Here is a 13,258-nt window from a genome sequence, read left to right on the forward strand (position 1 = left end):
CTTGACTGACAGGTTGGAACAGAAACAGGCAGGATAGAGACGAAAAACCCATCTCTCGATCCGTCCACCAGTCTTGTCCTATTCCAGCTCGCTCATCTGTTTTTCTGCCAAGCCAACAACCTCTCAAACACACACACACTTACACACACACAGAGACAGACAGCCAACGTTAGTGGAGACATAAATTGCTCTTTAACAATTTATCTCTTCATAAAGGCTGCCAGAACAAAACACAATGCGCTTCCACAGGAGACACTTGCACGGGCAAACTCTCACAGAGCGGGAATCTAATTATCTTTAAAATAAGATGAACGCGACTAGTTTTCATTCTCATGAACGCAGAAGTATTAGTTTTGAATTAAGATGATGCGCCGCTCAAATATTCTTCCATGAAAGGCAGCTTTCCATTATAATGAGGAAGCGGTCTCGCGAGGCAAGTGTAATCTTTTTATTGAACTACAAAGATCTGTGTGCACTGCAACCTGTGAAAACTGACTAAAATATAGAAGACAAAAAATAATAAAACGCAAGCTCATTAAAAAAAAAACACATCTTGTGAACACATTCACGGTTCACATATGCAGCATAAAGGCACTTGCTGTTAATTAAACTTATGATAAATGCAAGTTCTACTGTTTGAATAAATACAGGTTTTACCATTCTTCAGTATTACTGCTACACCTTGCTGCATCCTAATCGTAGCTTAAATGTATCAGAGTGTCTGTGTAGTATTTACATAAACACGTAAGCTCATTTGTTTCAGTGATTTTTGAAGCCGCAATATGTGTGTACTGATCAGCCGTAACATTATGACCACTGAGAGGGGAAGTAAATAACATGGACCATCTTGCGACAATGCAATGTTCTGCTGGGAAACGTTTGGACCTGGATGTTACTTAGACATGTAGCACCCACCTAGACCAGACCAGGCACCCCCAGCCCATAGCAATGACACTCTTTGATGGCAGCTGCCATCCCCAGCAGGATGCAACCTGACACAGGCACACACATATAAAAAAACGCTTCAGGAACAAGCACAAGGTGTTGACCTGGCCTTTAAATTCACAAGATCTCAAAGTGATCAAGTATCATCAAGTGGGATGATCCACAGAGGCCCTTCCCCTCAAAGCCCCCTTACTAACTTGGAGGCACAAGGGAGACCTACACAATATTAGGAAGGTGGTCATAATGTCATGCCTGATTGATGTACTTTACACACCACACTAGTCCAAAGACAGTATCATTGATGCATGGAGTATGAGAAGTTCAGAGTGTTGTCTACATAACTGTTCTATGGGATGAACTATTATTCAGGATGTTGCATTATTTCTGTTCTAATCAATGATTAAATAAATATTATGGAAATATATGGAAGACACTTTTTCTCAGTGATCTCAAGACTGAAATTACACACTTGCTTCATTAGTCAGCTGAGCAAAGTCAAAAAGGTGATTATGGTCTTGAGATGTGACTAAAAGCCCCAAGAAACCAAACACCTGTTAAGTAAACACTGTGACACTATTATTTCGTTAAACTATTGTTTTTCCTTTTACTGTCCCAGCTCTCCTGTTTATTCCCTAATAGAGAAAATAATAGTATAATTACGGCAGGACATATTGCAGCAATAAAACAGAAATGAAAACTGGAGAAGAAGAAGGCCGCACACAGCAGAAGAAATGTTCCTCGGTGTTGGGTTAATCTGAATTAATAATGGTCACATACATAAATATAAGTGGGTTTATTGGCAGCAGCAGCAGCCAAGTGCTGACAAATCTTCGGCTGATAAGTCTCCGGCGAAGTTCCTTGGCATTTAATAACATATTTCTCATACGACTCGTCCTATCTTTTCCTGGTCCACCATATGCATGTCTGAGTGATGCTCGGATAATACGAATCCTGGAATATGTCTGATGCCCGCGTGACATTTTTATAACTCTGTTTGGATCCGACTTTAAATGATATCTGTCAAAAAAAGGAAATCGCTTTCCATCACTGCCCCCCATTTAAATGTACCCACAGGTATAGCATATTTATGGTAATACGGGAAGAGAAGTGTTTCGGCGGCAAACGCCGTGGCTCTGAATACCAACTGTGTTTTGGAGCCGGAACAAACAAAGAGACGACCTTGATGACTGAAGGGTCGTCCCGTTTGCTCGGACGCGGGTAGACGTTACCGTTTCAGCCTCCCATCTCATGACAAAGAGATAAAATGCGGAAATTGCAGTCATGCTCAAGTGTTTTTTCTGTTTTGTTTTTTTGTTTTTAACCTGTTTCACTTTTACACAGGGCGCACAATGAATCAGACAGCAGCTAAGGCAATTAACAAGGACAGACATTATGGTAATGAGAGCGTGGAGCTTGTAAGGTCACTCTCGTTGCGCATGTTAAGCCACGACTCAGGGCAGGGATTCTCCGCCACCCGATTAATTGAAGGCAGCATGAAGGAATGAGAGGCAGAATTAGTTTACCTGATTTGTCACACACAGACATATGCCGGGTGGAGAAAACAGCTTCGTGGGTTTATTAACCGTCTACATGAGCTGATGCGGCAACACGGGGCGCGGAGCTTCAGGCTGAGCCGGATAGTTGTGGAAAACACTGTTCGTCATGTAATCGAGGTGAAAATTAAGCGGTGAAAGCACGTGAATAAATGAAATTAGACTTTTGGGAAGATGTCATCAATGGAAATTTTAAAGTACAGAAATGTTTGGTTGAAATTTAACAAATTAAAACAGACAGCATATTAAAAAAAGGGTAGATGTCTTCATTTTGAGAATCTTTGAGCTACAAATGTGGTGAAGGTGAATTCTTACACTCAGCAAAAGAGCGTTAGACTAAAACACAACTTATCATCTGTCAGTGTGTTAACCGCTCACTGGAGATAAAATACTGGGCTTTATTTAGAGTTTAAAGAGAGAACTGAGTCAAGACGGGAAAGATTTCAGACACAGGCCTGGTACGTTCACAGAGTAGGTCGCATTTAATCTATTTGCAGCATTGTGATCAACAAACAGTGACGCTACTTTTTGTCGTGCAGCGGTTTACGCTCATGCACGAGGAGCGTTTCGTTACGACGGAAAGGGTCATCAATGGCGAGACAATGTGCAATCAGTCAACAGCTCGACTTCGGCTCCACTGAAATGATTGTTTTCGTTGCGAAATCTTGCTGATATGCAAGTTGGTGCGATCAAGCGCTCGGAGTTAAGTGTCCTCATCCATCTCTGGTGAAGTAGATCAAATGATTGAGGCCATTCATTGCTGAGCTAAATAATATGTCAGAGGGGTTTATCAACTGCCAAGAAAACTATTTAGTACTCTAACTAATGTCATTATATATTGCATGCACATTCAGTAATACACAGGATAAGATGTTACAATCCCTTGTGCCAAGATCCCAGGCAAAACACATTTAGAGGCCCTGTTCAACTAAGAAACCCTACTAAACCTACGGTCATATGATATGACGATTAACCTACAATCTACATGAACTAAAGTAAATGCTGCTGGCTTGTAGGCCCACAGAGCAGCAGAGGATAATTCAAACATTGTGAAGCATAAGCTAACCAAACGCTGCTGGCTTGTACGGCCCGCTCAGCAGCTAACCATAGCTACCAAGCAACATGAAGACATCAGGAACCTGGCCTAAACAACAGCAGTATGCAGCATTTCATTGGGGTTTTCAAGTGGGCACCTCCCTTCACCGATGTTTCGTTAAGTTAGGCCCACGACACCTCGAGAAGGCTTAACAGTGACTTCCAGCGTCCTGGAGTCACCCCCCTCCATGCTGCCACTACACAACCCCGTTTTCCTCACCATTCAGTGTCTATCAACAACTAATATTTCAATCATTAGCCTAGTCCTTTTATGAACCACGAGCCAAACAAACAAATCTACCATGGTTCGCCCCGTTGATGCGGACTGAACCACGTAACAAACAAACACATATATAGTATTATGTCTTATATTATGTGTATGTGTAGGCACATATTTACATGTACGTACAGTATATGTGTACATTTCTGTGGATATTTACAGTTTTTTTTTTATATAATATTGTAAAATACTTACTTACTTTATACAATACTCATAGCCTGTATAATTGTCGTAGCTTGTTCCTTATTATTGGGTTAAATTTGCACTTTTTGCAATTTGCGCTTATGGTTAGATGCCAAACTTTCATTGTGTATGTACCTGTTCTATGTGCAATGACAACTTAATCAAGTTTAATCAATTCTAATCAAATCTAAAGATAACAGCATCTTAAATTCCAAACACACTATTATTGTTCTGTAATAAGTCATGCCGTTCAAACTACAAATTCAACCACTAAACCACTAAAAATTAGGCAGACAGAGGAGAAGTCTCTTGACAGCTCACTTAGTGATGTCCATGCCCATAAGTTACCGCACGTCAGCAGTTCACTGCTTAAGTCGACTAAGCCGTAAATACAGCGCACAAATGAAGCTGTTAATCAAACATTTACGGATCCTTTCACCATGTCAATATGCATTAGCAGCTGACTGATGGCCATTTGTCTAATTCATCAATCTCCACCTTCAAAGTCATATGCCATGAATTCACCGATGAGAAGGGTCAGAGCACAGTCCTCACGCACATAAATCTTCGCCTGTCGCTGATAAAAAATAACTACCGGGCTGGCTCGCCTGATGACTCTCAGCAGCGCGTTATAGAGCGAATAAAGACCAAGATGGCGGGAGAGATTTCTTTTTTCTTGCCTTGCACTTTCTTCTTCTCTTTGTGTACTTAAGACATCAAATTGAGTCGAGGACTCAGTGTCGCGACTTGGGCCGGAGCTAGCGGCAACAAAAGGCACCCTGCTTTCTGTGTTTTGAAAATGTCCAGTTATTACACACACGGTCCGTTGCAGTTCTCAAGTGGGAGCCTATCGATTGAGCCACAAATCTAACAAAGGCGGCTTAAACTGAGAAACACCCACTCTCCGATATCAATCCAGAAACATGACTCGGCAAAATCTTGCTCTTTCAGAACAAAAAAAAAAAAGTAAAGCGAGGAAAGGAGAAAGGCCTCTGTTTCCAATCAGCAGCCAACATGTTACTGCCGCTGCTGCTGCTTTACAACTGCAATCAGACCAAGTTGCCTAACATTTAACATCTCAGCAGTTGGTGGGGGAATAAACTAGAAGGACTTTCATTCATCCCCCTTACCATCTTATTTCTCTTCCCTCCTCCAGTTCTCTGTTTTCCTTCCCATTCCATGTCTCTGGTGGGTTGATGTTTTTTTTTTTTTTGGCAGAGTTCCCGGGTAAGACAGTGGCATGAAAGCGGTGTGTAGGAACACTTATTACAGGCAGCGTGCTCTCATCAGAGAGGTTTCGTATCACGGAGACAGGGACTCTTCTTGTTGTACCTGGACTCATCTGGAACTCAGGACGCAAAGGTTTTGCCTTTGACTCGTCCAGGGCGACTGGAGGCTAGGAGACACCACTACACATCCTACCGAACAAGTGTATCGTGTCCAGAACAATGATTTATCATCAAACACTTCATGTCTGTAAAAGTAGAGAAGAAAATGAAGAATCCCAGGTAAATTCACACTTGGTTAACTTCCAGATTGGTCAGCTGTCACTTAAAGCGTTGGGACTGGAGCAAAAGGTCACAATAATTTATTTTTCCATCAAAGTGACTCACAGTTTGATGAACTCTATGCATGAGATTGAATTTGAACTCCTCTGAACTGGGCTGCATCAGGTTCAGTCATCATTAGACTAACAAAAACATAAATTACGGCCACTCAACAGTTTGTAGAGTTAACCACTGTCAATTGCACAAGCTTGTGTAAAGGAAATTTCAAGTTGCCTTTTGCCAGAAACATCCTATCACCACATTTAAAATTTGGTTGCAGGCTGCCAGCAAGAACTCTAGATTACAGTGGTGAGGATATGGAGAACACAGCTTTTTCAGATGTTTCACTTTTGATAGTATTCAAAAATTCTGGTGCAAGAACTGCAACAACAAATAACACTGAATTCCCAACTATTTCGATTCATGCCATGGATTTTTGTCCATAGCAACAGTGTCTGAGAAACATGAATAGCCAACTGACCACAGGGAAACCACATCTGCTTCACAGAGAAGATGTGAGATACCTTCAGAAAACTCATCTTTGACCTAATAAAAGCGTAATTCATTCATTCATTCACTACTCATTCTTTCATTCATTCCTTTTTTCCATGAGACTCACGGTCATGAAGCCGTCCAGTAGACCAGAGTCAGGTTTCGGTGGTGCCTGCAGTCGCTCCATGGACCATTTCTCGATGATGGAGGCCACCTGGCTGTTCTCCGTGTTGAGGATCCTGAAGCCGGTCATGTTCACCCCACTGTATCGATAAGGTTCCACATCCAGAGCGAACAGGTCCTGGAAAGAAACACTTAAATTAGGAGGAACCCAACCAGGTGGTTTATCAAAGTCTTTGAAGGAAAGACTGATTCTGATCTTGTGACTGGAATGCAGCTGCAAACAACCTGCCGAACATAATGACACCTTTACAATAGGACAGGCTTTGGGCTCGTCATAGCTTTTGACAGAACAATAGTAGATCCCTGTCATTTCCAATCTTTCAGTCTGTATTACCTAACTAACCAACCAACCAGTGACTTCTGCTTGACATACACTTGTCAAATGTAAAGTGACAAACTGGAGAGAGAATAGAACTACAGTATATCAAACCCACAGTGAATGTGGATGTTGGGATAGACCTAATAGACCTTTGGTGGTGTTTTGCTACTCTGGAGGTGGACATTTGCACAGAATCAACTCCACTCTGACCAAGGACAAGTACAACTCCCTTCTTCGGAGACATGCTGCACTTTTTTTGAAAGATTACCGTAGATACCGTAGAAAAATAAGAACAAACACACCTCAGAACTTGAAAACCAAAGAAGCCCAAGGTTGATTCTAATGGACTTTCCTTCACAGTCACTTGTCCTCAACCCCACTGAACATTTATAGAGCCCAAGAAGACTGAGACAGAAAAGCACTCCAGGCATTACAAGATGCAAAGGAGAGCATTCAAATACGCAAACTAGAAGTAGGTTGTTCTCACTGTTTATATGTGTTGCTGTGTATAGCTGCATTTTTAAACTTTGGACAGAACCGGTCTTGCTGCTTCCAGCAGTATTTTGGCCTGTGTTGCAGCCTAGATTATTTCTGTGCATGTATATTCTGCTTTAATTTATCGGGCCTGGAAAACTTCCATCTCCACCCATTCGTCCGGTTCTCAACTTCCTGGTTCCCCCCTTGACCCGCCTTCATCTCCAACCATTCGTTCCAAGTGCCACCAATCCGAATGCCGTCCTCATCAGGTGTGCTGTTTAAAAGCCTCATTCTGCTTCCATTGGAGGCACCTGTGCAGTGTGGGGAGCAGCTTCCCTCTGTGTCAGTTTGTCAGTGGAATCGCATTGTTAGTTGCATGTTCTTTGATAGAGGATTTGAACCCCTTTTGTCGAGATCAGTTATTTTTCTGCTTTGTATTAGAGCTAGGCCAAGGTTTAAGTTGTTGATTTTTTTTTGTTTTACTCACGTGGATAGAAGTTTCATGTTTGAAACATTAGGTCTAAGGCTGCTACTCCCACCTGTTTTATTTTTAGTTGTGAAGAGTTTTCACAGGGAACTTTCTTTTAGCTTAGACCAGCTATATTTCAACCTCAGTGAAGTTCTTCATGTGTACACGTTTTATTTGTTTTGAGTAGCACCCACAGCCTGTTTCTGCTCCTCCTTATTTATGTGATTGTTTCATTTAAATCAACTCTAGTTAAAGAATCACTGTCCAGTTCTCAAGCTTGATTCCACCTGGTTCTTATTTACGTTGAACTCCTTTACCCCTAGTGACTTTATTTGTGTGGATGTTACTTAGACATGTAGCACCCACCTAAACCAGACCAGACACCCCAGCAGGATGCAGCCTGACAACAACTCAAAAAAACACGAAGAACATCACAAGGTTTTGACCAGGGGGGTATTCCAGAAAGCAGGTTTACTGGCTTAACTGGATATGTAAACCCAGAGTTAGCGGTAAACCTGGGATTTCGGTTCCAGAACGCTCAAATATGATCAGGCTATGTAAGTAACTATGGTAACATAGGCTCTGAACTTAACTGGGTATGTAAACCCAGAGTTAGCGGTAAACCTGGGATTTCGGTTCCAGAACGCTCAAAAATGATCAGGCTATGTAAGTAACTATAGTAACATAGGCTCTGAACTTAACCTGGTAGGGGTAGGTTTTGTTCAGGTTATGTTCGGGTATTTAAGTGCACGTTCAGCCAGACCGCTGTTTCCACACTTGTCACACAATGACGTTTCCTTTTGAGGAAGATCCAATTGACATTGAAGCACAAATCATTCGGGCTATTCACCGTGAGAGGGTGATAAGACCACGACTTAATATCCTTTCTTTTCCTAATGAGTTTTTGCCAGAGCGCTACTGTTTTTCTGCGGAATCTTTAATATATTTAAACAACATTCTCCATCCCCACATTTCGAACGTTACGCATCGTGGATTCGCTCATCGTAATTGTTGCGCGTGCGGGCTCCACCACTCCACCTCCACCTACAACTGAGAAGTTCATAAATTGGTCATTTTCGAACTTGCAAGGCTACACAAATTAGACATAAGTGATTTAGGCGTAGGCCTATTAGGGAAAATGCATTGCACTTGTTAATTTTGCTCCTCCTGGGAGGTTGAGGGCTCCGATGACGTGCCCCCAGAAATCCCCTCCATCATCGGACGCCCTCGATTGATACTGATCGCCAACTCCTCCACAGGGGTGAGGGGGGACACCGCTGGCCCAGAACCGGTCTTCCTCTCCTCTGCTTTCTTCCTATTGGCTTTGAAATGAATGTAACTTGTTGCAATATGGCAATTCAAGAATATAATACTGGATAAGTGATGTCTAAGATGATGCACCCAGATATATCTTACCAACTTGGACAATGTTTTTATATTTTGTTTTGACCTGCGGCCACGTTCTCTTGAGGGCAGTCGGGTTACATCTAATTAAAAATAATACAATATATGACAAGGTAGTCTATAGTATAAGAAAGTCTCATACAAAGCAGTTAATATGTAGCCTAATATCTACTGAATTATTGTGCTTCTGACACATTAGTGTGCTATAGCCTACTAAACTTACGCATTTACGCGGTCGGCAATTCTCTGCCAAGCAAGGTCTCGTTCCTTTGCAGACGCGCAAGTATTGCTTTTTTTCGTGATTATCGCTCTTTCCTCCTCGTACGCCTCGAGCAGAACTTGCTGCTCCGCTTCAGAAAAATAGGCTGCTCTGCGCTTTGCCATTTTTACTCATGGTTTCGACTCTCAATAGATGATGCCTTTATAACTTCGCCGTGATCGCGCACAACTCTAGGTTAAACAATCCGGGGTTGATTGAACTGATTGCAAACCGGTGTTTTGGAACCGACAGCTCGGGTTTAGTCGCCTCAGGTTCAGACAACCCAGAGGTTAAGTTTTATCTCAGTGTTTGTTAAACCTGCTTTCTGGAATACCCCCCTGGCCTCCAAATTCACTAGATCCCAAACTGATCGAGTATCTGTGGGATGATCCACAGAGGCCCCTCCCCTCAAAGGCCCCCAGTAACAACATTGTGTTGCCAGACACCACAGGACACCCTAAGAAGACCCATGTCCATTCTCTGATGAGTCGCAACTGTTTTGGAGGCAACACCTACACACACAATATTAAGAATGTGGTCATAATGTTATGCCTGACCGGTGAGTTAAGAGTAAAAAGAAATCTGGAAGCCAAAAGGATGCCATATGTGGCCACAGTATGGCTTGGATGTTCACTCTACTGGTAGAATGAGGCTGTCAGCAATAAACTGTCTTTCTGCCAGACACAACAGCGAGGAATGACAAGACACTCCTCTGACTATCCCTCCCTCATTGATGTTTGTATTTTATATTTCATCTCCCTGAAAACACCAGAGGGACATTTAATTATCTTGTATAAACGGCGCCTTGCTAAATAGATCCGGAACGAAAGCATGTACGTGTAGATGCTTCATTTCAAAGTGAACGTGATCCCTTTTAGCTACTGCGATGAAAAGCATGCACAGTCGAAAGGCAAAAGAATTCAATTTTCAAAGGAACTTGACATGGAAAAAAAAGTGAGAGTGACAAGAGGGGAGGAAGAACAGACGGAGAGTGGCAGCGTTTTGGGCTCAAAAAACACAAGCAGCCTCCTCGGTGTGAGAGTTTTAATAACGGTTTGATTTGTGTCTAATATTTAACCTGAAACATGGACTGGAAGCTGAGAATAATGCTCATTTGTGTCCATACAGTACATATGAAGATCTATGTATGCATTTTTTGTAGACATTAAAGTGGACTTTGTAGATCCTGAGATCACTTTTATGTAACTCTGTCAACTACCAGTCTGTGGATGATTTTGTGACAAAGAAACACCATGAATACTACTACTACACACAAGTGGGGCATAGTCCCACCGGCAGGCAGCAGAAAAATGTGGTTTTTGGTTCCATTATTCCTCGGCAATGAAAGCAGACAGCAACATCTAAGGCAAATGGCAACAGGCCGCCTGCCAAGTGGGGCAGACTGCCCGTTGCCCCACTGCTACTTCAGTGGCCGTTTGCCAAGCACTACCTCCATCATGGTTATCAGAAATGGATGCTTCTTTTAAAGTACAGTATTCTCTTTCACAAGGGAAGAGCAACTGTTGATTCCACAGCACTGATTTGAAAAGCTCCTCTTCGTAGTTTGACAGAGAAATGACCTGACCATCCCAAATGCCATACAACGCTCATATCAAGGAAGGCATTGCACCAATTGCAAACACAAAATCAACATCATATTTAGACAAATAAGCAATCAAAAAGATCCATTTCAATCACTATCAAGCACTACTTTTACAATTGCTGATTTAATTGCTTTCTCTTGTCCAGACGTCAAAGTTTCCTTACGCAAGACACGGAATCATTTAATGCAGTACCAGAGTTGACCACCGGGGGAAATTTGCAGATCGGTTGGCGCAAAGTCACATATCTAGCTCTCTCAGAATACCCACGAGGGAGACAAAATATTGATCAAGACAAAAATGCAGAGGAGGAACATGAGCTGAACAAGAGCAAAGAGAGACAAGAATAAAACGGTGAGAAGAGAAGTTAAAAGGAATTCAGACGAAAAAAAAGTGACAGCCGAACAAGGCAGGGGTACAAGAAAATACTGTGATTCCAGCTATTTCAATGTCACAAAATACCGTGCTGTTATTTTCTTTGGCTTCTGGATAGCACATTAAAAGGGGAACAAAGAGGAATGATCCATGCAAATGAATTGAAAAAGAACAGCAGAGAAAATGAAGACTGAACTCGTTTTTTTGGGCATGCAACAAATCCTCATGGGGACGTGGGACTATGAATTAGACCTGATGACAAAGCATCTGCAAGGCACAGCCTCCTTCTCTACTTACCAGTGTGGTGAAGATATAGTGATAATACTCTGTCATCATCCCCATGGCGAGAGCCTAAGAAGGAAAGTGACAGAAGGAGGCAGACAGAGAGAGAGAGCGAGAGAGATTGGGAGAGGGAGAGATTTCCAAATGAAAAGGGAGGCAGATACAATATTTTGTCATATTCCTCACAGACGCACGCACACACACACATGCATTTGTCTGTCTGTGTGGCTGTATCGCTGGCTGTATTACCATGTAATGTGAAGAGGCATATATTCTGCTACAGCGCTGCAGCCACGAGCTCAGAGATAAGAAACAAAAACCCACCACCACCACCACAAAAAAAAAAAAGACAATCAGGCACATAAAACAAGAGGCAGAGCTCAGTCTCATTTGGCACATACGGGGGAATATAGGATTGAAAATTGTGCACAATTCCATAGATGTGGAACACTGCAAGATGCCTCCTCGCAATTACACGTGGAGCTGCTGTTTATTTCAATTGACCACACCAAATGAATAATAGAAAAACAATTAATGACGTCTGATACTCTTGTGTCAAATCTGTGAAAATACAAAAGGGTGCATAGAAAGTAAGGAAATTCAGTGTAAGACAATGGAAACTAAATTTGAGTTTTAGATTCTAGGGGGTGGGTTATTTGGTGACATATTAATAAATAGCTGAATTTCCATGGTATCCATCATTTTTCTCTTTTATTTAATAAAAGAAGATTATTGAATCTTAGCTCAAGCACAACTGGTTGTATAAGAATAGATTATCTAATGCCCTTGTGCCAAATCTGTGAAAATACAAAAGGCTGTAACAGAGTACTATGTAAAGTGCATATAAGTTTTTTTGCATCCAGTGTTTGTTGTCTGTTTGACTGTAAAGCTGCATAGAAAGTAAGGGGATTTAATGTAAGACAATGGAACCTAAATTTGTGTTTTACACACTAGGCACCGGGCTATATGGTGACATATTAATGAATACCTGAATTCCCATGGTATCCATAATTTTTTCTCTTTTATTTAATAAAAGAAGTGTATTATTTATAAGCACAAGAGGTTGTATAAGAATAGATTCTCTGATGCTCTTGTGCTAAATCTGAAAATACAAAAGGGTTTGTCCTGTGATGCTTCAAGTGTCTCTGTTTAGTACAAACTGGAAAAGGCGCAAGGACCAAATCAACATTTCTCAATAATAGAGTAATATATAAAGTGCATTTTTTTTTATTTCGAATCCAGTGTTTATTGCCTGCTTGACTTTAAAGCTGCATAGAAAGTAAGGGGATTCAATGTAAGACAATGGAACATAAATTTGTGTTTTACATTCTAGGGACCGGGCCGTTTGGTCACATATTAATAAATACCTGAATTTCAATGGTAGCCATAATTTTTTTGTCTTTTATTTAATGAAAGAAGTGAAGATTATTGCATCTTACAAGTGTATTATTTATAAGCACAAGAGGTTGTATAAGAATAGATTAAATGAAAAACCAAAGAAACATGAACGGCAGGCAATATATATACAAGAAACCATCTGATCAGTATTTTGGTGCCAGTATTTTATGCATGGACATCACTGACACTTGGTCCTAATCAGTCAAACTGTTCCATCCATCGCCTTTAGTTGTGAGCCGTTTGCAGACAAAAAGAGTCAAAAACTGAGCATGCTCCATGTTAAAAGGCACAGCTGAAGTGGTGGTGGGGCATATGATTTTTCATGCTCACTGGATGCCTCCACCCCCTGTTGAGGTAATCCTGGCTCCCCAACTGCGTGGAGACCCTGTGGAAGAC

At 41.6% G+C, this 13,258-nt stretch overlaps 1 protein-coding gene across 2 annotated transcripts in view; it reads right to left on the minus strand.

Annotated features, from left to right (window-relative positions):
• Positions 1–13,258, minus strand: part of grik2 (glutamate receptor, ionotropic, kainate 2) — a gene marked incomplete at its 5' end in the record, with an annotated part of 218,365 nt that overhangs the window by 116,836 nt on the left and 88,271 nt on the right. For both annotated transcript variants that reach the window (XM_084557525.1, XM_084557526.1), the window contains 2 exons: positions 6,223–6,396; positions 11,480–11,533. In XM_084557525.1, coding sequence (XP_084413651.1) covers positions 6,223–6,396; positions 11,480–11,533 — 228 coding nt within the window. The remainder of the gene's footprint in view (positions 1–6,222; positions 6,397–11,479; positions 11,534–13,258) is intronic.

Source organism: Chelon labrosus (genome assembly GCF_963514085.1).
Source record: "Chelon labrosus genome assembly, chromosome: 12".
Taxonomy (NCBI): Eukaryota; Metazoa; Chordata; class Actinopteri; order Mugiliformes; family Mugilidae; genus Chelon; species Chelon labrosus.